Source organism: Melanerpes formicivorus, unplaced genomic scaffold, assembly GCF_026170545.1.
Source record: "Melanerpes formicivorus ecotype bairdi unplaced genomic scaffold, bMelFor1.0.p_v2 SCAF_67, whole genome shotgun sequence".
NCBI classification, from domain to species: domain Eukaryota; kingdom Metazoa; phylum Chordata; class Aves; order Piciformes; family Picidae; genus Melanerpes; species Melanerpes formicivorus.
In genome coordinates this window covers 393,360-419,314 of record NW_027142419.1, presented here as the reverse complement: position 1 = coordinate 419,314, position 25,955 = coordinate 393,360, and the positions used below count along the sequence as shown (strand labels likewise).

The 25,955-nt window shown below is 55.3% G+C and overlaps 1 protein-coding gene across 1 annotated transcript in view; it reads right to left on the bottom strand.

Annotated features, from left to right (window-relative positions):
• The window catches only part of UBR4 (ubiquitin protein ligase E3 component n-recognin 4), a 179,782-nt gene extending 153,870 nt beyond the window's left edge, over positions 1 to 25,912 (bottom strand). Inside the window, 17 exon segments of the mRNA XM_068162717.1 lie at positions 2,063 to 2,148; positions 2,262 to 2,421; positions 3,323 to 3,510; positions 4,484 to 4,601; positions 6,970 to 7,107; positions 7,191 to 7,290; positions 8,510 to 8,700; positions 8,860 to 8,919; positions 10,594 to 10,718; positions 12,336 to 12,460; positions 13,423 to 13,564; positions 16,483 to 16,585; positions 16,783 to 16,922; positions 17,025 to 17,154; positions 18,532 to 18,635; positions 19,304 to 19,401; positions 25,737 to 25,912. Of these exon segments, the coding sequence (XP_068018818.1) occupies positions 2,063 to 2,148; positions 2,262 to 2,421; positions 3,323 to 3,510; positions 4,484 to 4,601; positions 6,970 to 7,107; positions 7,191 to 7,290; positions 8,510 to 8,700; positions 8,860 to 8,919; positions 10,594 to 10,718; positions 12,336 to 12,460; positions 13,423 to 13,564; positions 16,483 to 16,585; positions 16,783 to 16,922; positions 17,025 to 17,154; positions 18,532 to 18,635; positions 19,304 to 19,401; positions 25,737 to 25,873 (2,145 nt within the window). The 5' untranslated portion in view covers positions 25,874 to 25,912.
• Between the last annotated feature and the right edge of the window lie 43 nt (positions 25,913 to 25,955).

Sequence of the window (25,955 nt, the reverse complement as noted above, 5' to 3'; positions counted from 1 at the left end):
CTGCTCATCTGCTGCTCTGCCACAGCAGGAGGAGATTCTGCTACCACCTGCAGTATCTAAGGTGGAAGATGAGCCCTTTGATCCCAGCAACACTTCCTCATAGTATCATAGGATCAGTCAGGGTTGGAAGGGACCACAAGGATCAGCCAGTTCCAACCCCCCTGCCATGGGCAGGGACACCCCACACTACATCAGGCTGGACAGAGCCTCATCCAGCCTGGCCTTAAACACCTCCAGGGCTGGGGCCTCGACCACCTCCCTGGACAACCTATCCCAGGGCTTCACCACTCTCATGGGGAAGAACTTCCTCCTCACCTCCAGCCTCAATCTCCCCACCTCCAGCTTCATTCCATTCCCCCTAGTCCTATCACTGCCTGAGATCCTGAGCAGTCCCTCCCCAGCCTTCCTGTAGCCCCCTTTAGATACTGGAAGGCCACAATGAGGTCACCTCAGAGCCTTCTCTTCTCCAGACTGAACAGCCCCAACTCCTGCAGTCTGTCCTCACAGCAGAGCAGCTCCAGCCCTCTGCTCATCCTCCTGGCCCTGCTCTGGACACCTTCCAGCACCTCCAGATCCCTCTTGTAATAGGGGCTCCAGAACTGGAGGCAGGACTCCAGGTGGGGTCTCCCCAGAGCTGAGCAGAGGGGGAGGATCACCTCCCTTGCCCTGCTGGCCACACTTCTCCTGCTGCAGCCCAGGCTCTGGTTGGCTTTCTGGGCTGCAAGTGCACACTGAGAGCTCCTGCTGAGCTTCTCCTCCCCCAGCACCCCCAAGGCTCTCTCCTCAGGGCTGCTTTCCAGCCAGTCCCTGCCCAGCCTGGATTCATGCCTGGGATTGCCTCGACCCAGATGCACCTTTCAAACAGAGCAAACTCCATTTCAAACAGAGCAAACAGAGCAAACTCTGAGTGGTGTCTAAAGAGAGTGCTTGAAATGCAGCAGGGAAGAGTCAGCACCAAGTGCAGGGATTGACTGCAGTGATTGCTAAGCAGATTTACAACCCCTCCTTGCAGGGTCCAATCAGGTCAGCACATGGCCTGGCACAGACACCTGGAGGCTACAAGGTTGGCACATGAGAGCAGAAGGCTTAATTTGATTCTCTCCTGAGAGAATTAATTCCAAGGCCTCTTGGCATCAGCCCTGACAGCAAAGCACACCTGCAGCCCTGATAAGCACACAGATAGAGTGGGCTCTCCCAAACAAAACACACAAACCCCATTTCCTTTTCACCTGTCACCACCTTCCAAGTCCAGTGGATTCATCTGAGCTCTAGAGGCTAAGCCTACACTCTGCAAGCTGTTTCATGCTGGATGACTGCAAAGGTCACCCAGTGGGCTGAAGCCAAAGTATTCCAAGCTCTGCTAGGTTTGGAGAGTCCATGCAGAGGCACTAACAGACACCAACATTTCCTTCCATTGAGACATGCAATCAGATTCACAGATTGCATTGGGGTGGAAGGCAGCCTCCAAGGTCACCTTGTCCAACCCCTATGCAGTCAGCAGGGACATCCCCACCTAGATCAGGTTGCTCAGGGCCACATGGAGTCTGTTCTTGAATGTCTCCAGGGATGGGGCCTCAACCACACCCTCACTGTGCAGAGCTTCCTCCTGATGTCCAACCTAAATCTCCCCTGCCCCCAGTTTCAAACCACTGCCCCTCACCCTATCCCCACAGCCTCAACAGTCCCTCCCCAGCCTGCCTGGAGGTCCCCTTGAGCTATTGAAATGCAGCTCTGAGGTCTCCCTGGAGCCTTCTCTTCTCCAGGCTGAACAGCCCCAACTCTCTCAGCCTGGCCTTGCAGGGCTCCAGCCCTCTGACCACCTTTGTGGCACTCCTCTGGACCTAATCCAGCTGACCTATATTCAGTATTCAGCATCACTAAGGTTGGAAGAGACCTCAAAGATGATCGAGTCCAACCCATCACCACAGACCTCATGACTAGAGCAGGGAGGACACTACTGCCCACTGCAGGCTTGAACTCACAACCTTCCCACTAAGGGTCTTATGCACTACCAGCTGAGCCACCTCAAGGCCTGTATGTCTCTGCTGTGGTGGGGACTAACCTGCAAAGCAGGAGACTGAAGATCTGAGGTGACCAAGGAATGGTTGAAGTGATAGAGCGCAGCGGCAAACTCCTCATCTGAGGTACCTGCAAGACAGGGATCAGGCTGCTTACCACCACTGCTCTCCCAGATTGAAGACCTCCAGCAGGAGCTAAGGAAACACCTGTCTGTAAATCCCAGGCAGCTTCTGCTCACTCACCCTTCAGGCCATCCTTATCCACCTCTTTGATGATGCTGGCCAGGGTAGCCATGTGCTGCTCCGAGAGAGAGACGCTCAGGTAGTTGCGAATGAAGTTGTTCCTGGAGTTCAGCATGGAGGAAGTGAGGAAGTTCAGAATGTTGGAAGCCAGGCTCAAAAACTGGAGAGGAAAAGAGAAACACACACTGCAGGATGCCACAGAAGCAGAGGGGGGCAGAAATCAACTCCAAACACACAAAAAGAAAGCCCCAGCAAAATCAATCCAGGCCTCCAACAGGCTGCCCAGGGAGCCCCCAGCCCTGGGGGTGTGCAGTGACCACACAGCCTGGGTGCTATGGGACATGGCTTAGGGGGCAGGGTGGTGTTGGGTTGATGGTTGGACTTGAGGGTAGGGTAGGAGAGGAGAGGGTAGAAGAGGGGAGGAGAGGAGAGGGTAGAAGAGGGGAGGAGAGGAGAGGGTAGAAGAGGGGAGGAGAGGAGAGGGTAGAAGAGGGGAGGAGAGGAGAGGGTAGAAGAGGGGAGGAGAGGAGAGGGTAGAAGAGGGGAGGAGAAGAGAGGGTAGAAGAGGGGAGGAGAGGAGAGGGTAGAAGAGGGGAGGAGAGGAGAGGGTAGAAGAGGGGAGGAGAGGAGAGGGTAGGAGAGGGGAGGAGAGCAGAGAAGAGGAGAGGAGAGGAGAGGAGAGGAGAGGAGAGAAGAGGAGAGGAGAGCAGAGAAGAGGAGGGGAGAGGAGATGATAGGCTAGGCTAGGCCAGGCCAGAAAAGGCTAGGCTAGGCTAGGCCAGAAGAGGACAGGACAGGACAGAAGAGGACAGAATAGAACAGAATAGGATTAACCAGGTTGGAAGAGACCTCAGGGATCATCAAGTCCAACCTCTCACCCAGCACCATCTGATCAACTAAACCATGGCACCAAGTGCCTCAGCCAGGCTCTTCCTAAACACCTCCAGTGAAGGGGACTCCACCACCTCTCTGGGCAGCCCATTCCAATGGCCAATCTCTCTTGTTGGCACCCTGCTCTGGCAGTGCCAGGTATCTCCTGAAGCCTGAGGAGCTCCCCGTACCAGCTCCGGGTCCTTGCGGCTGGCCAGGATGTTGCCGTTCTCTCCGGTGCTCTGTTTGTTAGGGCTTTTCACTCTAGGGGAGCTCTCCAAAGGGGGGGGTGGAGGAGGTGGTGGTGGGGCCACTTTTTCTTTGCTTGGAGAGATTGTCTCTTCAAACCATTGCCCAAGGATTGGTTCACTGTCGTCATCTGAGGCAGGAAAAACAGAAGTGCAGTGTTAGAATCACAGAGACATTAGGGTTGGAAGGGAGCTTAAGGCTCAGCCAGCTCCAACCCCCCTGCCATGCCCAGGGACACCTCACACTCCAGCAGGTTGCTCACAGCCACATCCAGCCTGGCTGCAAACACCTCCAGGCAGGAGGCTTCCACCACCTCCCTGGGCAACCTCTGCCAGGCTCTCACCACCCTCCTGGGCAACAACTTCTTCCTCACAGCCAACCTCAATCTCCCCACTTCTAGTTTTGCTCCACTCCCCCCAGTCCTATCACTCCCTGACAGCCTCAAAAGTCCCTCCCCAGCTTTCTTGCAGCCCCCTGCAGATCCTGGAAGGCCACAATTAGGTCTCCTGGGAGCCTTCTCTTCTCCAGACTGCACAACCCCAACTCCCTCAGTTTGTGCTCACAGCAGAGCAGCTCCAGCCCTCTGCTCCTCCTCGTGGCCCTTCTCTGGACACCTTTCAGCACCTCCAGATCCTTCCTGGAAGATAGGCTCCAGAACTGGCCCCAGAGCTCCAGCTGTGGTCTCAGCAGAGTGGAGCAGAGGGGCAGAATCCCCTCCCTGGCCCTGCAGGCCACACTTCTCTTGCTGCAGCCCAGGATACAATTGTTATGAACAAATACCTTATGTGAAGTGCTCAGCTTAGATAGGAGCTTCAATGAGCAGAGTTAAGGGGGCTGCCATCTTCCATTTTGCCTTCCCAAATCATTTTTACATGAGTCCAACAGGAATTTACAACAAGAAATCATTTCCCCTCTCCTCTTAAGCAAACCCAGCCCAATCCCAGCCACTCAGGCTCCTGTTGCCCGCAGCACTAAAGCTGCCCAACAGATCTCACAACCTGCCTGCGTTTTCAGCCCTCCCTGTCCACAAAGGACACAGCCCAGCAGCCAGGTTCCCACTGAACCTGAAAGGCAGTGTAAAACCCTGCTGCAGACTCCCTCACCTTGGCTGCTGTCCTCCTCAGTGCTGCTGAAGTCATCCTCATAGTAAGTGTTGGAGTCGGTGGAGGCGCTCGCGTCGCTGCTCATGGAGCCCTTCCTCTGGCGCTGCAGGACACAAGCCTGGCAAGAACAGCAGGAAAGAGCTCAGCTTGGGGACTGGAGTCATAGAACTGTCAGGGTTGGAAGGGAGCTCAAGGCTCAGCCAGCTCCAACCCCCCTGCCATGGGCAGGGACACCTCACACTGCAGCAGGTTGCTCACAGTCACATCCAGCCTGGCTGCAAACACCTCCAGGCAGGAGGCTGCCACCACCTCCCTGGGCAACCTGTGCCAGGCTCTCACCACCCTCCTGGGGAACAACTTCTTCCTCACAGCCAATCTCAATCTCCCCACTTCTAGTTTTGCTCCATCCCCCCAGTCCTATCACTCCCTGACACCCTCAAAAGTCCCTCCCCAGCTTTCTTGGAGCCCCCTTCAGATCCTGGAAGGCCACAATTAGGTCTCCTGGGAGCCTTCTCCTCTCCAGCCTGCACAACCCCAACTCCCTCAGTCTGTGCTCACAGCAGAGCAGCTCCAGCCCTCTGCTCATCCTCATGGCTCTGCTCTGGACACCTTCCAGCCCCTCCAGATCCTTCCTGGCACAGAGGCTCCAGAACTGGACACAGTGCTCCATGTGAGGTCTCAGCAGAGTGGAGCAGAGGGGCAGAATCTCCTCCCTGGCTCTTTTGGCCACACTTCTCTTGCTGCAGCCCAGGCTCTGCTTGGCTCTCTTTGTAACATCCAATCTGAATCTCCCCATTTCTATCATTTTTTCCATCCCCCCCAGTCCTATCCCTCCCTGACACCCTTAAAAGTCCCTCCCCAGCTTTCCTGTAGGCCCCCTTAAGATACTGGAAGGCCACAACTAGGTCTCCTCAGAGACTTTTCTTCTCCAGACTGAACAACCCCAAAGGTAAAGGAGAGAGAACAATTTGAAACCAAGAGGAACTTCCTAGCCCATTCCCATTTTGTGCTAACAAGTTTGTCTCAGCTAATTTACTAAGAGCTCTTCAAGCCTTCTCACCCACAAGTTGTAGGAAAAATTACACAGGAGGGTTGCAAATAGAATCATGGAATGGTAGGGGCTGGAAAAGACCTCTGGAGATCAACCAGCCCAAGCCCCAGTGCCAAAGCAGGATCATCTAAGGCAGGTCACACAGGAACACATCCAGATGGGTTTGGAATCTCTCCAGACAAGGAGACTCCACAACCTCTCTGGGCAGCCTGCTCCAGGCCTCCAGCAGCCTCACACCAAACAAGTTTCTCCTCATGTTGAGGTGGAACTTCCTGGGTTCCAGCTTGTACCCATTGTTCCTATCACTGGCTACCACTGACAGGAGCCTGGCACCTTCACCTGGACACCCACCTCTCAGGTATTTATAGACAATGTTGAGGTCCCCTCTCAGCTTTCTCTTCTCCAGACTAAATGGCCCCAGGTCCCTCAGTCTTTCTTCACAGCAGAGATGTTTAAGACCTCCAATCATCCTCACAGCCTCCACTGGACTCTCTCCAGCAGATCCCTGCCTCCCTTGAACTGGGAAGCCCAAAACTGGACACAGTACTCCAGGTGTGGTCTCACCAGGGCAGAGTAGAGGGGGAGGAGAACCTCCCTAGACCTGCTGGCCACCCTTTTCTTGAAAAGCAACATTTCAAGCACAGCCCTAACTGTGTCCAGTTCTGGGCTCCTCAGTTTAAGAAGGACATTGAGACACTTAAAGGTGTCCAGAGAAGGGCAAGAAAGCTGGGGAGGGGTCTGGAGCACAGCCCTGGAAGGAGAGGCTGAGGGAGCTGGGGTTGCTTAGCCTGGAGAAGAGGAGGCTCAGGGGAGACCTTCTTGCTCTCTCCAACTCCCTGAAGGGAGGTTGCAGCCAGGTGGGGGTTGGTCTCTTCTCCCAGGCACCCAGCACCAGAACAAGAGGACACAGTCTGAAGCTGTGCCAGGGGAGGTTTAGGCTGGAGGTGAGGAGAAAGTTCTTCCCAGAAAGAGAGCTTGGCCATTGGGATGTGCTGCCCAGGGAGGTGGTGGAGTCCCCATCCCTGGAGGTGATCAAAAAAGGCTTGGATGTGGCCCTTGGAGCCATGGTTTAGCTGTCAGGAGGTGTTGGGTGCCAGGTTGGACTTGCTGAGGTCTTTTCCAACCTTGTTGATTCTGTGATTCTAAAAGCACCTTGTTTCAATACAACCTCTTCACCTCCTCACTGAACTCACCAATACCACTGAGCTCAGAGGAACACAGAAGTGTTAGAATGAGTTTTAAAATGAACAATCTCTGAAAAGAGGGAGAAGAGGAAAAGAGAAGTCCCACTGACAGCTGCTGGAAGCAGAAGTCTGAATTCTCCTTAGCATGGTCACACAGTTTGTGAAGTGAGGATGTTACATGTGAGTGAGTTACCACAAGTGGTTCAGCTACAGAAGCCCTTGAGCTGAAGCAGCACTCAGCTGGTTCCTACCTTTCTGTAGGAAGTAGACAGCAAAGTCAGCAGCAGGTTGGTGAGTGGGACAGAATCGATCAGGCGCTGGATCCTCTGGATGGAGGTGCTCTGAGCCATGATGTCCAGCACTGCTGGTGGACCATCGCTCTCCCAGCCCTGGAGAAGAGAGAATTTCAAGTGGTCTTCCAGTGGAGAAGGCCAAATGCTTCACAGGGGGAAGGCAGAGGCTACCTACAGACCTTGTGCAACGCCTCCACTTGCAGATCTTGAAAGAGGGAGGACAGCAATTTGATAGCATGGTTGGCTAGCACCACTGACAGAACACCGAAGCCTTGATGCCTACAGGAACAGAAGAGGACAGAGTGGCATTTTAAGGCCAAAAAAATGCAAGGATAGATCAACTAAACCCAGTGAAGTGACTGCTTTGCCATAGTGAAGATGAAAACTGGAACAGCTTGAAGGCTTGAACAGCAAATCCATGTGTGGTGGGTTAATGCCCCTCCTGATAAAAGCAAACAGGGTGGAGGGCTGGAGGGTGCTTTGCCCTCCCTGCAGGGTGTTTTCCCCCTGGGAAACTGAGTCTGTTCCACTCCCCCCTCCCTGCCCAGCTGGGGTATAAAAAGCAGGGCATTGCAGCCATTAGGCCTCCTTTTGGCTCCTGCCTCTCCTGGATGAGAGCCACTGCAGCTGCCTTCCTGCTCCTCTGCCATGTGGTCAGGCCTGATCCCTCTCCCTGCTGCCTCTGTGCCTCTTCAGAGAGAGACTGGTTTTGTATTCTTCTTCTTTGTCCCCCTCCCATCCATCCTTGCTCCTTGCCCTTGGGAACCTTACCTATTATTCTTACTATATATATATTGTTTAAAGAAAACTCTTTACCTCTCCACTTCCAAGCCCACTCCAAATCATTGCTTGGTGGATTTGCTCCTTCCCTTTTTTTCCCCCTCTCTGTTGGGAGGGAGGAGGGGGGGAGCAGGGGAGGGAGAGATTCTCAGCCTTGCCCCCATCTGAGCTCTTAACTCCCAGGTCAGGCTCAAACCACCACACCATGCAACATGTCAAGGTATAAAAAGCAGGGCAGTGCAGCCATTAGGCCTCCTTTTGGCTCCTGCCTCTCCTGGATGAGAGCTACTGCAGCTGCCTTCCTGCTCCTCTGCCATGTGGTCAGGCCTGATCCCTCTCCCTGCTGTCTCTGTGTCTCTTCAGAGAGAGATTGGTTTTGTATTCTTCTTCTTTGTCCCCCTCCCATCCATCCTTGCTCCTTGCCCTTGGGAACCTTACCTGTTATTGTTACATATATATATTGTTTAAAGAAAACTCTTTACCTCTCCACTTCCAAGCCCACTCCAAATCATTGCTTGGTGGATTTACTCCTTCCCTTTTTTTCCCCTCTCTCTGTTGGAAGGGAGGAGGGGGGGAGCAGGGGAGGGAGAGATTCTCAGCCTTGCCCCCATCTGAGCTCTTAACTCCTAGGTCAGGCTCAAACCACCACACCATGCAACATGTCAAGCTGCTGGCTGGGCACATGGACAGGGATCACTCCAGTGAGGGATCTACATACCCCTTCCCTGGGCCCAGCTTGGGAGACCCAACGCCCTCCTTGGTACGAGCGATGATGTCTCGGACTCGCAGAGCGGCCAAGGGATCCTTCTCCTTCCCCTTATCAGCCAGGGCCGTGGGGCTGAGGTTCAAGATGAGGAAGAGGCTGTTCAGCAGACACCAAGCCCCCAGCAGCTGGAAGTTCTGATAATGCTATCACGCCAAAAAGCGAAAGGGATGGTGGAAGGGGAGAAAAAGCAAGCAAACAGCAAAATGCATGGAGAAGACAAAACAGAGAAGGTCAATCCAGATGTCCAAACTGCAGCAGCACAGGAGCAGGGGAGGAAAGCTTCCCCCACACCCAACTCTTACCTCACCCCCTGCCCGGCGTGAATTGCTGATGGCTTGTCCAATCATTTCATAGATTTCAAGCTGCAAAGAGAACCAAACCCATGGCTGAACACCACACCAGGCCACCCACCAGTGTGACTGAGGAAATTGTTCCTCATCTCCAAGCTACACCTCCCAGCAAGGCCAAACCCATGGCTGAACACCACACCAGGCCACCCACCAGTGTGACTGAGGAAATTGTTCCTCATCTCCAAGCTAAACCTCCCAGCAAAGCCAAACCCATGGCTAAACACCACACCAGGCCATCCACCAGTGGATATAAACTCCAGCTCCTCCCCAGCTTCTCCAGACCTTTCCCCAGCTGTGTTCCCCAACAGCCTCTCTCTTGGTTACTTACACACTATTGTGATGGAGGAAATTGTTCCTCATCTCCAAGCTAAACCAAACCCATAGCTAAACACCACACCAGGCCATCCACCAGTGCATAGAAGCTCCAGCTTCCCCTCAGCCCTCTTCTCCAGACCCCTCCCCAGCTGTGTTCCCCAACAGCCTCTCTCTTGCTTACACACTTTTGTGATTGAGGAAGTTGCTCTTCATCTCCAAGCTACACCTCCCAGCAAAGCCAAACCCATGGCTAAACACCACACCAGGCCATCCACCAGTGGACAGAAGCTCCAGCTCCTCACCAGCCCTCTTCTCCAGACCCTTCCCCAGCTGTGTTCCCCAACAGCCTCTCTCTTGGCTACTTACATACTTATATTGTGGAGGAAATTGTTCCTCATCTCCAAGCTAAACCAAACCCATGGCTAAACACCACACCAGGCCATCCACCAGTGGACAGAAGCTCCAGCTCCTCACCAGCCCTCTTCTCCAGACCCTTCCCCAGCTGTGCTGCCCAACAGCCTCTCTCTTGGTTACTTGCACACTTTTGTGATGGAGGAAATTGTTCCTCATCTCCAAGCTAAACCAAACCCACGGCTAAACACCACACCAGGCCATCCACCAGTGGATAGAAGCTCCAGCTCCTCACCAGCCCTCTTCTCCAGACCCTTCCCCAGCTGTGCTGCCCAAAAGCCTCTCTCCTGGTTACTTACACATCTTTGTGACTGAGGAAGTTGTTCCTCACATCCAAGATAAAGCTCCCAGCAAAGCCAAACCCATGGCTAACCACCACACCAGGCAACCAGCAAACCTCCCAAATGCAAACCCAAGTTTGCCCTCTACAATTAACCACCTCCTCCTTCCCTTTGCCACCAACCTGATGCCTAGAGAGGAGAGAGAGAGACTGCAGCAATAGGAATTGTGCTGCACTTGCTGAGAAGGAACCAGAGAATGGCTTCAGTGGGAAAAGCTCTCTGAGATCAAGTCCAAACATCAACCCAGCACCACCATGGCCATCAAACCATGGCCCCCAGGGCCATGGCCACACATTGCTTGTACATCACCAGGGATGGGGACTCCACCACCTCCCTGGGCAGCCTGTCCCAGGGCCTGACCACTCTTGCAGTGAGGAAATTGTTCCTCATCTCCAAGATAAACCTCCCCTGGCACAATTTCAGGCCATTTCCTCTCCTCCTATCACCTGATATTAGGGAGGAGAGCCCAACCCCCACCTCACTCCAGCCTCCTTGCAGGGAGTTGTAGAGAGCCAGGAGGTCTCCCCACACTCTCCTCCAGGCTCAACAAGCTCAGCTGCTCCTCCCCAGCCCTGTTCCCCAGCTGAGCTGCCCAACAGCCTCTCTCTTGGCTACTTACACATTTTTGTACAATAGTAGCAGCATCATTTTCATAATCTTCCTCTTTGGAACTTGTGGACCCAGTCCGTACCTGCTGAGTGCTCCCCACGTGCAGGATGGCCATGCAGGTGGCCACACTCACACCTGAGGGGAGACAAGCAGGGCTGACACAGGGCTGCAAGGAGGATGAAGGGACCGCAGCACTGCCTTATGATGAAGGGCTGAGAGCCCTGGGGGTGGTTAGTCTGGAGAGGAGAAGACTGAGAGGGGATTTGATCAGTGTCTATCAATAACTGAGGGCTTGGGGTGAGGAGGGAGGGGACAGGAACAGGCTCTGCTCAGCTGCACCCTGGGATAGGGACAAGGGGCAGTGGATAAACTCCAGCACAGGAGGTTCCACCTCAACATGAGGAGGAACTTCTTGACTGGGAGGGTCCCAGAGCCCTGGAGCAGGCTGCCCAGAGAGGTTGTGGAGTCTCCTTCTCTGGAGCCTTTCCAGCCCCATCTGGATGTGTTCCTGTGTGACCTGTGCTGGATTCTCTGCTCCTGCTCTGGCAGGGGGGTTAGACTGGAAGATCTCCTGAGGTCCCTTCCAACCCCTAACATCCTGTGATCTGTGACCACTCTTCTGGCTATGCTGTATGAGGGCAGACAGCTCTGCCAGCTGTGCAGGATCAACCCCTAACACCCTGTGATCCTTTGATCCTGTGACTTCCTTGTTAAGAGTCAAGTCTGGGGACTCAATGTTGCTCAGCACATTAAATCAAGCTGGATGAAGCACACCCAGAAGCCTGCTGGAGCTGGGAACACTCAACATTAGAGCTGACAGGCAACAAAGCCTTTCTGAAGGGCCCCCAAAAGAGTCAGATTGTGTCCCACAGAAAGCTGAGAAGAATGAGAGGAGGCAATGTGTTGCCCCTGCACTCCAATACCACTTTGACAAAGGAGTCATGAAAATGGCTTCAGCTCTTCAAATCCCTACCCAAACCAACTCAAGACTCAAGGAGCCTGCTGTACTCAAACCACTCCTGGGAAATGAGGTTGGCTGGGGAGTGGAACCAATGAAGCTGAAGCCACAAGTGCTGCAAAGTGGTAAAAGCCAGAGCAGAAATGACAGGCTGTGCAGACTGAGTGGCTTCTTGCTCTCTTCCTGCTCTCAGGTGCTGAGAACATTTGCAGAATGGATGAGAATTTCAGTGCCACCAGAAGAGTTCCCACATGAGCTCAGCCCCAGACTATGCAGCTCTCAGCTTCAGGAGAAAGAAAGGGTTATTTGTGGGCTGAGCCTCAAAAACAGAGCAAAAACGACTTGAGGCTCCAAAGAATCACAGCATCTTTGGGGTTGGAAAAGACCTCTGAGATCATGGGAGTCCAATTAGCAACCCAGCACCACCATGGCCATCAAACCAGGGCCCCAAGTGCCATGGCCACACATGTCTGGAAGACCTCCAGGGCTGGGGACTCCACCACCTCCCTGGGCAGCCTGTTCCAATCTCTGACCACTCTTGCAGTAGAGAAATTGTTCCTCATGTCCAACCTAACCCTGCCCTGGCACAATTTCAGGCCACTTCCTCTCATCCTAACACCTAACACCCCCACCTCTCTCCAGCCTCCTTGCAGGGAGCTATTGAGAGCAATGAGATCTCTCCATCACCCAAGGCCACAGAGGGCTGACAGCACAGCTCCCACTGAACCCAGCTCTCCCAGAGACCAGCAAGCAGCCTTCCCCACCCCCCCAGCAGCACAGGAAAGCCATTTTACCTGCATAGAGGCAGCTGAGAGCCAGCACAGTGACATCCTGGAGACGTGTGGGTGTCAGGGGCTCCAGCACAGGCAGGGACAGAGTATCCAGGGCCATGGTCACATCGATGACCAGCGAATGAAACCTGCGGGCATGAGAGGTGTGGAGGAGGATCAGCAACACAAGGCTCACACCAGGCAGCTCACAGGGGAAGAGCAGCTCATCTAGCTGATCCTGCACAGCTGGCAGAGCTGTCTGCCCTCATATAGCATAGCCAGAAGGGTGGTCACAGATCACAGGATGTTAGGGGTTGGAAGGCACCTCAGGAGATCTTCGAGTCCAACCCCCCCTGCCAGAGCAGGAGCAGAGAATCCAGCACAGGCCACACAGGAACACATCCAGAGGGGGCTGGAAAGGCTCCAGAGAAGGAGACTCCAGAACCCCTCTGGGCAGCCTGCTCCAGGGCTCTGGGACCCTCCCAGTCAAGAAGTTCCTCCTCATGTTGAGGTGGAACCTCCTGTGCTGGAGTTTATCCACTGCCCCTTGTCCTATCCCAGAGCAGAGCCTGTCCCTGTCCCCTCCCTCCTCACCCCCAGCCCTCAGATATTTATAGACATTGATCAAATTCCCTCTCAGTCTTCTTCCTCTCCACACTAACCACCCCCAGGGCTCTCAGCCTCTCCTCCCAGGGCAGTGCTGCAGTCCCTTCAGCATCCCTGTAGCCCTCCCTTGGCCTCTCTCCAGCAGATCCCTGTCCCTCCTGAGCTGGGCAGCCCAGAACTGGCTGCAACATTCCAGTTGTGGCCTCACCAGGACAGAGTGAAGGGAGAAGAGAAGCTTTGCACAGCCTCTCTGGGCAGCCTGCTCCAGGGCTCTGTGAGCCTCCCAGTGACGAAGTTCCTCCTCATGCTGAGGTGGAACCTCTTGGGCTGGAGTTTATCCATTGCCCCTTGTCCTATCCCAGGGTGCAGCTGAGCAGAGCCTGTTCCTGTCCCCTCCCTCTTGAGCCCCAGCCCTCAGATATTGATAGACATTGGTCAGTCCCCTCTCAGCCTTCTCCTCTGCAGACTACAAGCCCACAGGAGCGCAGTGGGGCGAGGCTCTTACCCGTTGCGCACCGCAGTGGCATCCGCCACGGTGGCCGGCATGATGAAGAAGGAGTTGGCCGACACCGCGTCCTGGAAGCGGTTGATGTAGCGCAGGAAGTAGGGCAGGTTCAGGCAGACCCTCAGCAGCTTCTCAGAGCCCCCTACCAAACCAAAGCAAAGCAGCTCAGCAGTGGTTGTTTTGCTGCTCCTGGCAAAGCTGCTCAGCAAGGCAGAGCTGAGTCGGCCCCCGGGCTCAGCACTGGGTAGGCCACACCTGGAGTCCTGTGTCCAGCTCTGGGCTCCTCAGGTTAGGAAAGAGGTTGAGCTGCTGGAAGGTGTCCAGAGAAGGGCAAGAAAGCTGGGGAGGGGTCTGGAGCACAGCCCTGGGAGGAGAGGCTGAGGGAGCTGGGGTTGCTTAGCCTGGAGAAGAGGAGGCTCAGGGGAGACCTTCTTGCTCTCTCCAACTCCCTGAAGGGAGGTTGGAGCCAGGTGGGGGTTGGTCTCTTCTCCCAAGCAGGCAGTCAGCCCCAGAACAAGAGGACACAGTCTCAAGCTGTGCCAGGGGAGGTTCAGGCTGGAGGTTAGGAAGAAGTTCTTCACAAAAAGAGAATGTGCTGCCCAGGGAGGTGGTGGAGTCCCCATCCCTGGAGGTGTTTGGGAAGAGCCTGGCTGAGGCACTTGGTGCCATGGTTTAGTTGATCAGATGGTGCTGGGTGACACATTGGACTTGATGATCTCAGAGATCTCTTCCAACCTGGTTAATTCTATTCTATTCAACTTCATTCATCTCATTGGGTTAGTGAGTCTGTGTGCTGAGAAGAGGTCACAGAATCAAATGGGTTGGAAAAGGTCTTTAAGAGCATCCAGCCCAACCATTCTCTAACCCTACCAAGGCTGGGGCTAAACCAAGGCCCTCAGCACCACAGCTCTGGGGCTTTGAAATCCCTCCAGGAATGGAGATTCCTGGGCAGCCTGTGCCAGGCTTTGAGAACCCTCTCAGTGAAGAACTTTCTCCTAATTTCCCAGGCAGCCAGCACCAGAACAAGAGGAACAGTCTCAAGCTGTGCCAGGGGAGGTTCAGGCTGGAGGTGAGGAGAAAGTTCTTCCCAGCAAGAGAGATTGGCCATTGGGATGTGCTGCCCAGGGAGGTGGTGGAGTCCCCATCCCTGGAGGTGTTCAAGAGGGGCTTGGATGTGGCCCTTGGAGCCATGGTTCAGCTGTTAGGAGGTGTTGGGTGCCAGCTTGGACTTGCTGAGCTCTGAGGTCTTTTCCAAGCTTATTGATCCTATGATAATGTCCAACCTAACCCTCCCCTGGCACAACTGCAGGCCATTTCCTCTTGTTCCATCACCTGATCCTAAGGAGAAGAAACCAACCCCCATCTGGCTCCAACTTCCATTCAGGGAGTTGTAGAGAACAGTGAGGTCTCCCCTCCTCCAGGCTCACCAACCCCAGTCCCCTCAGTTCCTCCTCACCAGCCCTGTTCTTCAAGTCCCTTCACCAGCTTCATTGCCCTTCTCTGGACACCTCCCACACCTCACCATACCTGAGGCAACAGCACAGGACCAGCTTACAAGACATAAAGCAGCTGAAGTTTCCAGGCAGTGCTCCTAATGGGTGTCACAAAGCTCTGTGTGCAGGTTGCCTTGCACACCAGCTCTGCTCACACCTGCTCAGTCACCCATCCTGGGGGCTGGTTGATGCTGGTTTTGTTCCCCCACACCAAACCTCCTGCAGGTAAAACCACTGAGCTCATCTTTGCAATGAAGGAAACCACATTACAGCCACAACCTTCCTTCCAGTGCCTGAAAGGGGCTACAAGAAAGCCAGAAGGGAGTTCTTCCAAGGGCTTGTAGTGATACAAGGTGGGGGATCACAGTATCACTTAGGTTGGAAAGGACCTCGAGGATCATCGAGTCCAACCTATCAACACAGACCCCAGGACTAGACCATGGCACCAAGTGCCACGTTCAATCCCCTCTTGAACACCTCCAGGGATGGGGACACAACCACCTCCCTGGGCAGCACATCCCAATGACGAACGACTCGCTCGGTGAAGAACTTCCTCCTCACCTCGAGTCTAAACCTCCCCTGGCACAGCTTGAGACTGTGGCCTCTTGTTCTAGTGCTGGTTGCCTGGGAGAAGAGACCAACCCCTTCCCAGCTACAACCACCTTTCAGGTAGTTGTAGAGGGCAATGAGGTCTCCCCTGAGCCTCCTCTTCTCCAGGCTAAGCAACCCCAGCTCCCTCAGCCTCTCCTCACAGGGCTGTGCCCAAGGCCTCTCCCCAGCCTTGTTGCCCTTCTCTGGACACCTTCAAGTCTCTCAATGTCCTTCTTAAACTGAGGAGCCCAGAACTGGACACAGGACTCAAGGTGTGGCCTAACCAAAGCAGAGCACAGGGCACAAGGACTTCCCTGCTCCTGTTGGCCACACTATTCCTAATGCAGGCCAGGATGCCATTGGCCCTCCTGGCCACCTGGGCACACTGCTGGCTCATGTTCAGGCGGCTGTCAATCAGCACGCCCAGGTCTCTCTCTGTTTGGCAGCTCTCAGCCACTCTGACCCCAGCCTGTAGCTCTGCATGGGATTGCCGTAGCCAAAGTGCAGCCCCTGGCACTTGGACTTGTTCAATGCCATCCTGTTGGACTCTGCCCATCTGTCCAGTCGGTCGAGGTCCCTCTGCAGAGCCTTTCTACCCTCTGGATTGAAGCTTGAGGAGGGGAGGTTTAGACTAGAGATTAGGAAGAGATTCTTTCCAGTGAGGGTGGGGAGACACTGAACAGATTGCCCAGGGAAGTCCCTTCCCTGGAGGTGCTCAAGACTGAGCTGGATGAGGCCTTGAGCAACATGAGCTAGTTGGGAGGTGTCCCTGCCCATGGCAGGGGGTTGGAACTGGATAATCCTGAAGGTCCCTTCCAACCCAAACCATTCCAGGGCTCTATGAACCCTCCTTGGTACCATCAGCATGCAGCCCAGTGATCAGATTGTCTATTCCCATTCCAAGCTACCACACTGCAGAGACTTTTGCTCCAGCACTCTTTCCCTCCTCCCCCCAGTGCTGGAAGCTGACTCTCACCAAGTTCTTGCAGGCTGGCTACATTCTGAGCAATGAATATGCTTTTTGTCTTTGCTGCAGAGCTCTGATCTGTGGAAGCTTGATCCTCACTTTCTCCTTCCACCTAAAAGCAAGCACACACTCAGCATGGCATGGAAGCATTAGGAATCCAAAGTGTGGCAGCAAAGCCTCCACACAGAGCTCTCAATACTTCAGGAAGGTCTCCTTCACACTTCTGCATCAAAACCCCACCGCTCCCTGCCCCCTGCAGCAGGTTATGAGGGCTACAATGCAGACTGCTGCCCCTCTAGGGCTGTTTACCTGTGCCTCTGACATGATAGATGGTGATGATGAGACTCTAGGGTTAAAGACTGATGTCAGCTGATTGAGGAAGTTCATCTGCACTTCTTTCTGCCTCAGCTCTGGGCTCACTGGGGAGGCCAGCTCCTTCTGATCCTCTACTGCAGGGGGAAAACAGCACACCAGCATTTTCATCCAGCCAGCCCAGGAGGTTGTCCCCCTCAAGTGCTGCAGGGGTTAACAGCAGAAATCAAAGCACCAACCATCAGAGAGGGTTTTGACAGTCTGAGGCAGCTTGGCTGACTTCATCATGGCTGTGAAGGTGATGATTTCAGTGCGGTCCAGGCGGCTGCAGCCCGTGCACAGCCCCTTTATCAGCAGAATGAGATGTTTCTGCACAGGAAGAGACAGCAGAGCACAGCTTCAGCCCAAATCGTTCCCAGCAGGCCCTGACAGCCTTTACTCTCAGCTGCTGCAGCAAGAGCACTGCACACACTGAGTTAGTCAAGCTGGACCATGCTGGAAGGTGTCCAGAGCAGGGCCAGGAGGATGAACAGAGGGCTGGAGCTGCTCTGCTGTGAGGACAGACTGAAGGAGTTGGGGCTGTTCAGTCTGGAGAAGAGAAGGCTCCCAGGTGACCTCATTGTGGCCTTCCAGGAGCTGAAGGGGGCTACAGGAAGGCTGGGGAGGGACTGCTCAGGATCTCAGGCAGTGATAGGACTAGGGGGAATGGAATGAAGCTGGAGGTGGGGAGATTCAGGCTGGAGGTGAGGAGGAAGTTCTTCCCCATGAGAGTGGTGAAGCCCTGGAATGGGTTGTCCAGGGAGGTGGTTGAGGCCCCAGTCCTGGAGGTGTTTAAGGCCAGGCTGGATGAGGCTCTGGGCAGGCTGATCTAGTGTGGGGTGTCCCTGCCCATGGCAGGGGGGTTGGAACTGGCTGATCCTTGTGGTCCCTTCCCACCCTGACTGATTCTCTGATGTAACATTAGAACAAATATTTCAAATCTTAGGCCTCTGGGGAGACCTAAAGCAGCCTTCCAGTACCTGAAGGGGGCCTGCAAGAAGAATGGAGAGAGACTCTATACAAAGGTCTGTGGTGACAGGACAAGGGGCAATGGCTTCAAACTACAGAAGAGCAGGTTTAGATTGGCTGTGAGGAACAAGCTCTCTCCTATGAGGGTGGTCAACACTGGAACAGGTTGCCCAGGGAGGTGGTTGGGGCCCCATCCCTGAAGATATTCAAGGTGAGGCTGGACAGGGCCCTGAGCAACCTGATCTATGTGGGGATGTCCCTGCTGAGTGCACCTTTGGAGATCCCTTCCAACCCAAACCATTCTGTGATTCCTTGGGGCTGATAAGGGTTGAGATGGGGTTGAGCCTGGAGAAGAGAAGGCTCCAGGGAGACCTCAGAGCTGCATTTCAATAGCTGAAGGGGACCTCCAGGCAGGCTGGGGAGGGACTGTTGAGGCTTTGGGGATAGGGTGAGGGGCAGTGGTTTGAAAATGGGGGCAGGGGAGATTTAGGTTGGGCATCAAGAGGAAGTTCTGCACAGTGAGAGTGTGGCTGAGGCCCCATCCCTGGAGACATTCGAGAACAGCCTCCCTGTGGCCCTGAGCAACCTGATTGAGTTGGGAATGTCCCTGCTGACCGCAGAGGGGGTGACACTGGGTGACCTTTGGAGGTCCCTCCCAAACCCAGACCACAGTATGAGACTGTGCTTAGAGACCAGAGGGCATTTCTGCTTGCCCCCAGGGTGAGAGGCAGCGCTCACCTGTGACACAGCACAAGCTTCATCGGGGTTCTCCAGGCGCAGCAGCGAGAACTCGATCAGCACCTTACACGCTGCCGCCACCGACTGCAGCTGGTTCCTTGGGACTGCAAAAAGCAGAGGCTTGTGCTCAGCACAGGCTTCCAGATCCTTCAGGGGAAGATATTCTTCATGCTTTCAACACAGCAGAGCTCAGGCTCACTGAAATGCCACCCCAGGGACGTCAGGAAGGTAAGGATGACACTTCCTCCCCAGCCGAGGCGCACCGGCTTCCCCAGCAGCAGCATTTTGACACTGACAGAAGCACTGAGGAACAAGTTGCCTAACCCCTCTATTATTATTATCATCCTTTTTTTTCTGCTGAAAGTGCCAAATTCTGCCAGGCAGAGTGCCAGAAAACATCCTGAGTCACAATGTTTGGATCATGAATCCCAGTGCAGCAACAGAAGAATAACCTCAACGTCCCGGGGAGGCAGACTCCAGCTCCTCTGTTTCCCCACCCCTACATGAATTCAGGCCCCTAAATGAACATGCAGCCACAGTGGCAGTGCTGCCCAGGATGGGGGGACCAAGCACACCTGCTGACAGCCCTCCCTGGCCAGCTGGGACTGAAATTCTGCCAGCACAACAAGCAGCAGTGCTGCCATCCACAGCCGTGCCTGCAGGTCACCCAGAGAGGGCTCTCGAGACAAGGAAGAGAGCAGAAGAGTCCTGGGTGGCTTTCAGTACATCCCAGCAATAAGTGAAAGGAAGTAAAAGGATGGGAAACACTTACTTAGACCACACACAGTAGTGATGTAATGGGTAGAAAGTGCAACAAAGGAGGAGTAGAAGGGCTCATACTGCTTGTCGTGGTGCAGGATCTCAGACTCGCTGCAAGAGGAGAAGAGGAGAAGCGTCAGCTGCATGCAGCACCACTCACCCCACCCCACCCCCAGCAAGGCCATGAAAAGCATTCAAGTCAAGGAAAAAGGCAAGATCATTAAAAATCACATCTCCTTTCCACAGCAAAGCTCTGAGAAGAGAATCTCAGGGCTGGGTTCATAGAATCAAAAAGGTTGGAAATGATCTCGGAGCTCAGTGAGTCCAAGCTGTCCCCCAGCACCTCCTGAGAGCTAAACCACGGCTCCAGGGGCCACAGCCAAGCCCCTCTGGAACACCTCCAGGGATGGGGACTCCACCACCTCCCTGGGCAGCACATTCCCATGGCCAATCTCTCTTGCTGGGAAGAATTTCTTCCTAACCTCCAGCTGAACCTCCCCTGGCACAGCTTCAGACTGTGTCCTCTTGTTCTGCTGCTGGGTGCCTGCCTGGGAGAAGAGACCAACCCACAGCTGGCTCCAACCTCCCTGCAGGGAGTTGCAGGGAGCAAGAAGGTCTCCCCTGAGCCTCCTCTTCTCCAGGCTAAGCAACCCCAGCTCCCTCAGCCTCTCCTCCCAGGGCTGTGCTCCAGACCCCTCCCCAGCTTTCTTGCCCTTCTCTGGACACCTTCCAGCAGCTCAACCTCTTTCCTAACCTGAGGAGCCCAGAACTGGACACAGGACTCCAGGTGTGGCCTAAGCAGTGCTGAGCACAGGGCACAAGGACTTCCCTGCTCCTGCTGGCCACACTCTTCCTGATGTAGGCCAAGATGCCCTTGGCCTTCTTGCCCACCTAGGCACACTGCTGGCTCCTGTTCAGCTGCTGCCAACCACTCCCCCCAGGTCCCTTTCTGCCTGGCTGCTCTCAGCCACTCTGCCCCCAGCCTGTAGCTCTGCCTGGGGTTGTTGTGCTGCATCAGCAGCAGCAGGGCTCTCCCAGCAGCAGCAGGGCTCTCCACACAGGGAAGTGAAGGAGGCAATTCCCACACTGTCTGTGTTTCTCCTTCCCACCCTCAACAGGGCAGCTCCTTTACAATCACTCTCCCAGCCAGAGGTTCATTAACCTTTAAGCTATTCCCAGCTTGGCTGCCCAGGAGGCCTGGACTGTTTGTTCAGCTAAGGCTAGGCAGGCTGTGCCAGGGCTGGAGCACAGACACTGCCTTTCTGCCCAGGCACCCAAGACAGCTGAGCTCATGGAATCCTGCAAAAGAGAAGGAGCAAAACAATTGCATAACAACAACAACAACACAACAACAGCAGCTGCAGAGGGCTGGGGAGCAGGGAAAGGTTTGCGCAGGTAACACACAGAGGAGAAAAATCCATCCTGGGTAGAGCTCCAGAGATCTGCTCTGTTCCACCCCACAGAGCAAACCAACACAGAGCCAGCAGTGTGCCCAGGGGGCCAAGAAGGCCAAGGGCATCCTGGCCTGCAGCAGGAAGAGTGTGGCCAGCAGGAGCAGGGAAGTCCTTGTGCCCTGTGCTCAGCACTGCTTAGGCCACACCTGGAGTCCTGTGTCCAGCTCTGGGCTCCTCAGGTCAGGAAAGAGGTTGAGCTGCTGGAAGGTGTCCAGAGAAGGGCCAGAAAGCTGGGGAGGGGTCTGGAGCACAGCCCTGGGAGGAGAGGCTGAGGGAGCTGGGGTTGCTTAGCCTGGAGAAGAGGAGGCTCAGGGGAGACCTTCTTGCTCTCTCCAACTCCCTGAAGGGAGGTTGGAGCCAGCTGGGGGTTGGTCTCTTCTCCCAGGCAACCAGCACCAGAACAAGAGGACACAGTCTCAAGCTGCACCAGGAGAGGTTTAGGCTGGAGGTGAGGAGAAAGTTCTTCCCAGCAAGAGAGATTGGCCACTGGAATGTGCTGCCCAGGGAGGTGGTGGAGTCCCCATCCCTGGAGGTGTTCAAGAAAGGCTTGGATGTGGCACTTGGAGCCATGGTTTAGTTGTCAGGAGGTGTTGGGTGAGAGGTTGGACTTGCTGAGCTCTGAGGCCTTTCCCAACCTTATTGATTCTATGCCAGGAGAAAATGGCAGCTCCTCAGTTCCCACCCTGCTGTCCAAGACACAATACTCATGAAGTGTAAGAACAGAGAGGTGCAGAGAGCAGGGGATTTGAGCTGGACTGGGCATTAAGAGGCTTGAGTTTCAATAGCAGAAGGCCTGGACTTCTGCTGGCAGTGAAAAGTGGAAGGCATTTGGCAGCTACTCACCAAACCCCTTGCCCACAAATGCAGCCAGACAACAGCAGCTCTACCTGTGAGGTGCTGGAGGGTTCACTCTGCACTGCAGTTTTGAGCAGGGCATTGTGATTTATGGCTCCCATGAAGATTTGCTGCCCAAGGACATTCATCCCTCACCCCAGGGGAGAAGCCTCCTCCTCAACAGCAAATGTAACACCTCAGCAGCAACCACCACCTCCTTTCTCAGCTCTGCTTCCAGATCCCAAACAGGCTGGAAATAGACCCTTTATGTAAGGCAGCAGCACAAAGGCAGCCTCCTCCTTGACAAGGCACAGCAGCAGGTGCACTTCCCCCCCTGCCACAAACCCCCTCCCCTGCAAACCACTCTCACAGACTCTCTAAGTCCTGGTCCCCTTCAGCTGTGTCTTTCCACATCAGCATTCCCACCCTGGATGCCAAATAGTATCACAGAGTCTCACAGTATAACTTAGGTTGGAAAGGACCTCGAGGATCATTGAGTCCAACCTATCAACACAGACTCCATGACTAAACCATGGCACCAAGTGCCACATCCAATCCCCTCTGGAACACCTCCAGGGATGGGGACTCCACCACCTCCCTGGGCAGCACATCCCAATGGTGAATGACTCTCTCAGTGAAGAACTTCCTCCTCACCTCCAGTCTAAACCTCCCCTGGCACAGCTTGAGACTGTGTCCTCTTGTTCTGCTGCTGGGTGCCTGGGAGAAGAGACCAACCCCTTCCCAGCTACAATCACCTTTCAGGTAGTTGTAGAGGGCAATGAGGTCTCCCCTGAGCCTCCTCTTCTCCAGGCTAAGCAACCCCAGCTCCCTCAGCCTCTCCTCACAGGGCTGTGCTCAAGGCCTCTCCCCAGCTTTCCTGCCCTTCTCTGGACACCTTCAAGTCTCTCAATGTCCTTCTTAAACTGAGGAGCCCAGAACTGGACACAGGACTCAAGGTGTGGCCTCAGCAGTGCTGAGCACAGGGCACAAGGACTTCCCTGCTCCTGCTGGCCACACTATTCCTGATGCAGGCCAGGATGTCATTGGCCTTCTTGGCCACCTGGGCACACTGCTGGCTCATATTCAGGCAGCTGTCAATCAGCACCCCCAGGTCCCTCTCTGTTTGGCAGCTCTCAGCCACTCTGCCCCCAGCCTGTAGCTCTGCATGGGGTTGCTGTAGCCAAAGTGCAGCCCCTTGGCACTTGGACTTGTTCAATGCCATCCCATTGGCCTCTGCCCATTTAGAAGCCTACAAGAAGGCTGCTGCAGTGTGGCCTGACCCAGCTGGCCCCTTTGACCTTCATCCTGCAGCAAAACTCCATCTGCCTTGGGAAAAGCTTGCTGGTTTAGGGCAGCTACTGCTGATCCCATTGAGAAACACAGGTGGTGGCCTCCAGGTCCTGTTTCACTGTGGCTGAATTCCTCTTCAAATGCTGGCAGGTTCATGGATAAGCAGCAGGAGAGTCTTTATGTTAGGAGTTCAAACCTGCTGTCAGAAATGGCCATTTTCAAGCTGTGTCTCTTGTGATGCACAGTTGGGCTTCCCTCTGGGGCCATCCTCTCCCTCCCAAAGGCTCTGCTGGATCCTCACCACCCAGAAGGAAGCTCTGAGGCAGCTCTAAGGTCCCCTCTGGAGTCTTCCCTCCAGGCTGAACAACCCCCAGCTCCCTCAGCCTGTGCTCACAGCAGAGCTGCTCCAGCCCTTGGGTCACCTTTGTGGCCTCCTCTGGACTCTCTCCAACAGCAAACAGCATCATCAGAGCCTTTGCTGGGGTTTAGCAGGGATTGCAGGCCTTTGGGGGCTGGTGTCAGCAAACAGCCTCACCACCAGGGCCACCAACCCCCTTCTGGAAATGAGTGGAAGAGATCAAATATTTGAGATTAGGAATCCAAAGCCAGGTCATCTGCTCAGCACAGGAGAGCAGAGCTCCACACACAAATGCATCCCAGCTTCTCCCTCTCTGATTTGCCACATCTCATATACCAAGGCATGAAATCAGAGCCCTGCAAGCCTCCACAGGCCTTGTGCCCACATCAGCCCCTGCTGGGTGTGAAGTGCAGTCAGCAGCAGGCACACAACTCACACCTCAGGGCAGTGCCACTTCAGGCAACAAACTGCTGTCTCCAGATGGAACCATTGCCTGCCCATGGCAGGGGGGTTGGAACTAGATGATCCTTGTGGTCCCTTCCAACCCTGAATGATACTATGATACTAACAGAGGGGACACAGCCCTCTCCCCAAGCCAAGCACATCCACTTCAGTGTTTCTGTGACACCCTTCCCCCTACACACCCCAACAATGAGCTTTGGGCAAGCAACAGCAGAGCTCTGCAAGGACAAGCAAAGATGAAATGGTCCCTACAGGAAAGGTTGGCCTCCAGACTGCCCAAACCTGAGCACAGGCAGGATTCCAGGGAATCACAGCTCCATGGGCAGAGGCACACAGAGCTAACTGGAAGTGTCTGCTCTTTGTGCACTCAGCCATTCTCTGCTGAGCAACCACAGAATGGTTGGAAAAGAGCTCAGAGCTCAGCAAGGCCAACCTGGCACCCAGCACCTCCTGACAGCTAAACCATGGCTCCAAGTGCCACATCCAAGCCCCTCTGGAACACCTCCAGGGATGGGGACTCCACCACCTCCCTGGGCAGCACATTCCAGTGGTTAACAACTCTCCCTGGGAAGAACTTTCTCCTCACCTCCAGCCTAAACCTCCCCTGGCACAGCTTGAGACTGTGTCCCCTTGTTCTGGAGCTGGCTGCCTGTCTGGGAGAAGAGACCAACCCCCACCTGGCTACAACCTCCCAGGCAATCAGCACCAGAACAAGAGGACACAGTCTCAAGCTGTGCCTGGGGAGTTTTAGGCTGGAGGTGAGGAGAAAGTTCTTCCCAGAGAGAGTTGTTAGCCATTGGGATGTGCTGCCCAGGGAGGTGGTGGAGTCCCCAGCCCTGGAGGGGTTCAAGAGGGGATTGGATGTGGCACTTGGGGCCATGGTTTAGTCATGAGGTCTGTGGTGACAGGTTGGACTCAATCTTTGAGGTCTCTTCCAAGCTTTGTGATCCTGTGAAACTGTAACCTCCCTGCAGGGAGTTGGAGAGAGCAAGAAGGTCTCCCCTGAGCCTCCTCTTCTCCAGGCTAAGCAACCCCAGCTCCCTCAGCCTCTCCTCCCAGGGCTGTGCCCCAGACCCCTCCCCAGCCTTGTTGCCCTTCTCTGGACACCTTCAAGTCTCTCAATGTCCTTCTTAAATTGAGGAGCCCAGAACTGGACACAGGACTCCAGGTGTGGCCTAACCAGTGCTGAGCACAGGGCAGAAAGACTTCCTACACAGCACAAAGCCTGATTCTATTACCTCCCTTAGTGCAGAGCTTGGTTTCTATTTCCTAACAACTTACTGTGGCCAGGACTCTATCTCTGCAGCTGAGCAGAACGCCGTGGCACTCATACCTGGTGTTTTAGGTCACCAAAGAAGCTCTGAGTTAGATTAAACAGCTCCAAGGAGAGCTCTCATGCTCTCGAGCCTAACCTTCCGGGTTCAGAACAGGCAGAGCTGATTCGCTCCGGCTTTATTTCTCCTGAAAACCCGAGCTGCCTTTCACCGGGAGGCTCCTAAGGGGAAGCCGCTGCCGCCCCATGCCCGCCCCGGAGCCAGGCCAAGTGAGACGACAGCTCTCAGCGCACAGCCTGCGACCCCGTAAGGCGCTGGGACAAAAGCGAACCCCGCGGAACAGTCCCGAAGGCTCCCGGCTGGCGAACTGTCAAAGGCGCTCTCGCTGGTGGCCGAGCGGCAGCCAGCGCCGGGAGCCGGGCGTGCATCCTCGTCCCCGCTTATTAGGTCCCAAGGGCACCACCCCGAGAGCCTCCCAGTCGCCGGGCTGAGCGGGGAGCGGCTGGGCGTGAGTAACTGCCCGGACGCTGCTCGGGGCTCCCTTTTTTTCCCCAGGAGGCGCCGGTCGCCCGCCCGGCCCCTCCGCTGCCCCGTGCCCGGCTCCCCGCCGCCACCCCGCCCAGCCGCACCCCGCCCCGGCCACCGCCGGAACCAGCGCGGGGGGTCCTTACTCAGAACTAACTCTAACGGACCGCTCGCCGCCGGTCACCCGCCCTAGGGGAACGGCACTAAGGGAGGCAGGGCCCGCGCCGCCCCCGGCAGGTGAGCCCTCACCTCTCGATAACCGAGGCGAGCAGCTGAGGGAGCTCCTTCATCTCGAAGGCCGAGTAGGAAGCGGAGAGCAGCGGCCGCACCGCTACTTCCCAGCCCGGCTCCGCCGCGGCCCCCGCGCCGCCGCCCGCCGCCGCCATCTTGCCGCTCCGCTGGGTGAGGGGGGGCCGCGGCGGCGGAGGGGGGACGGCGGGGCCGGAAGCGCCTCCCCCCCAACGCGCG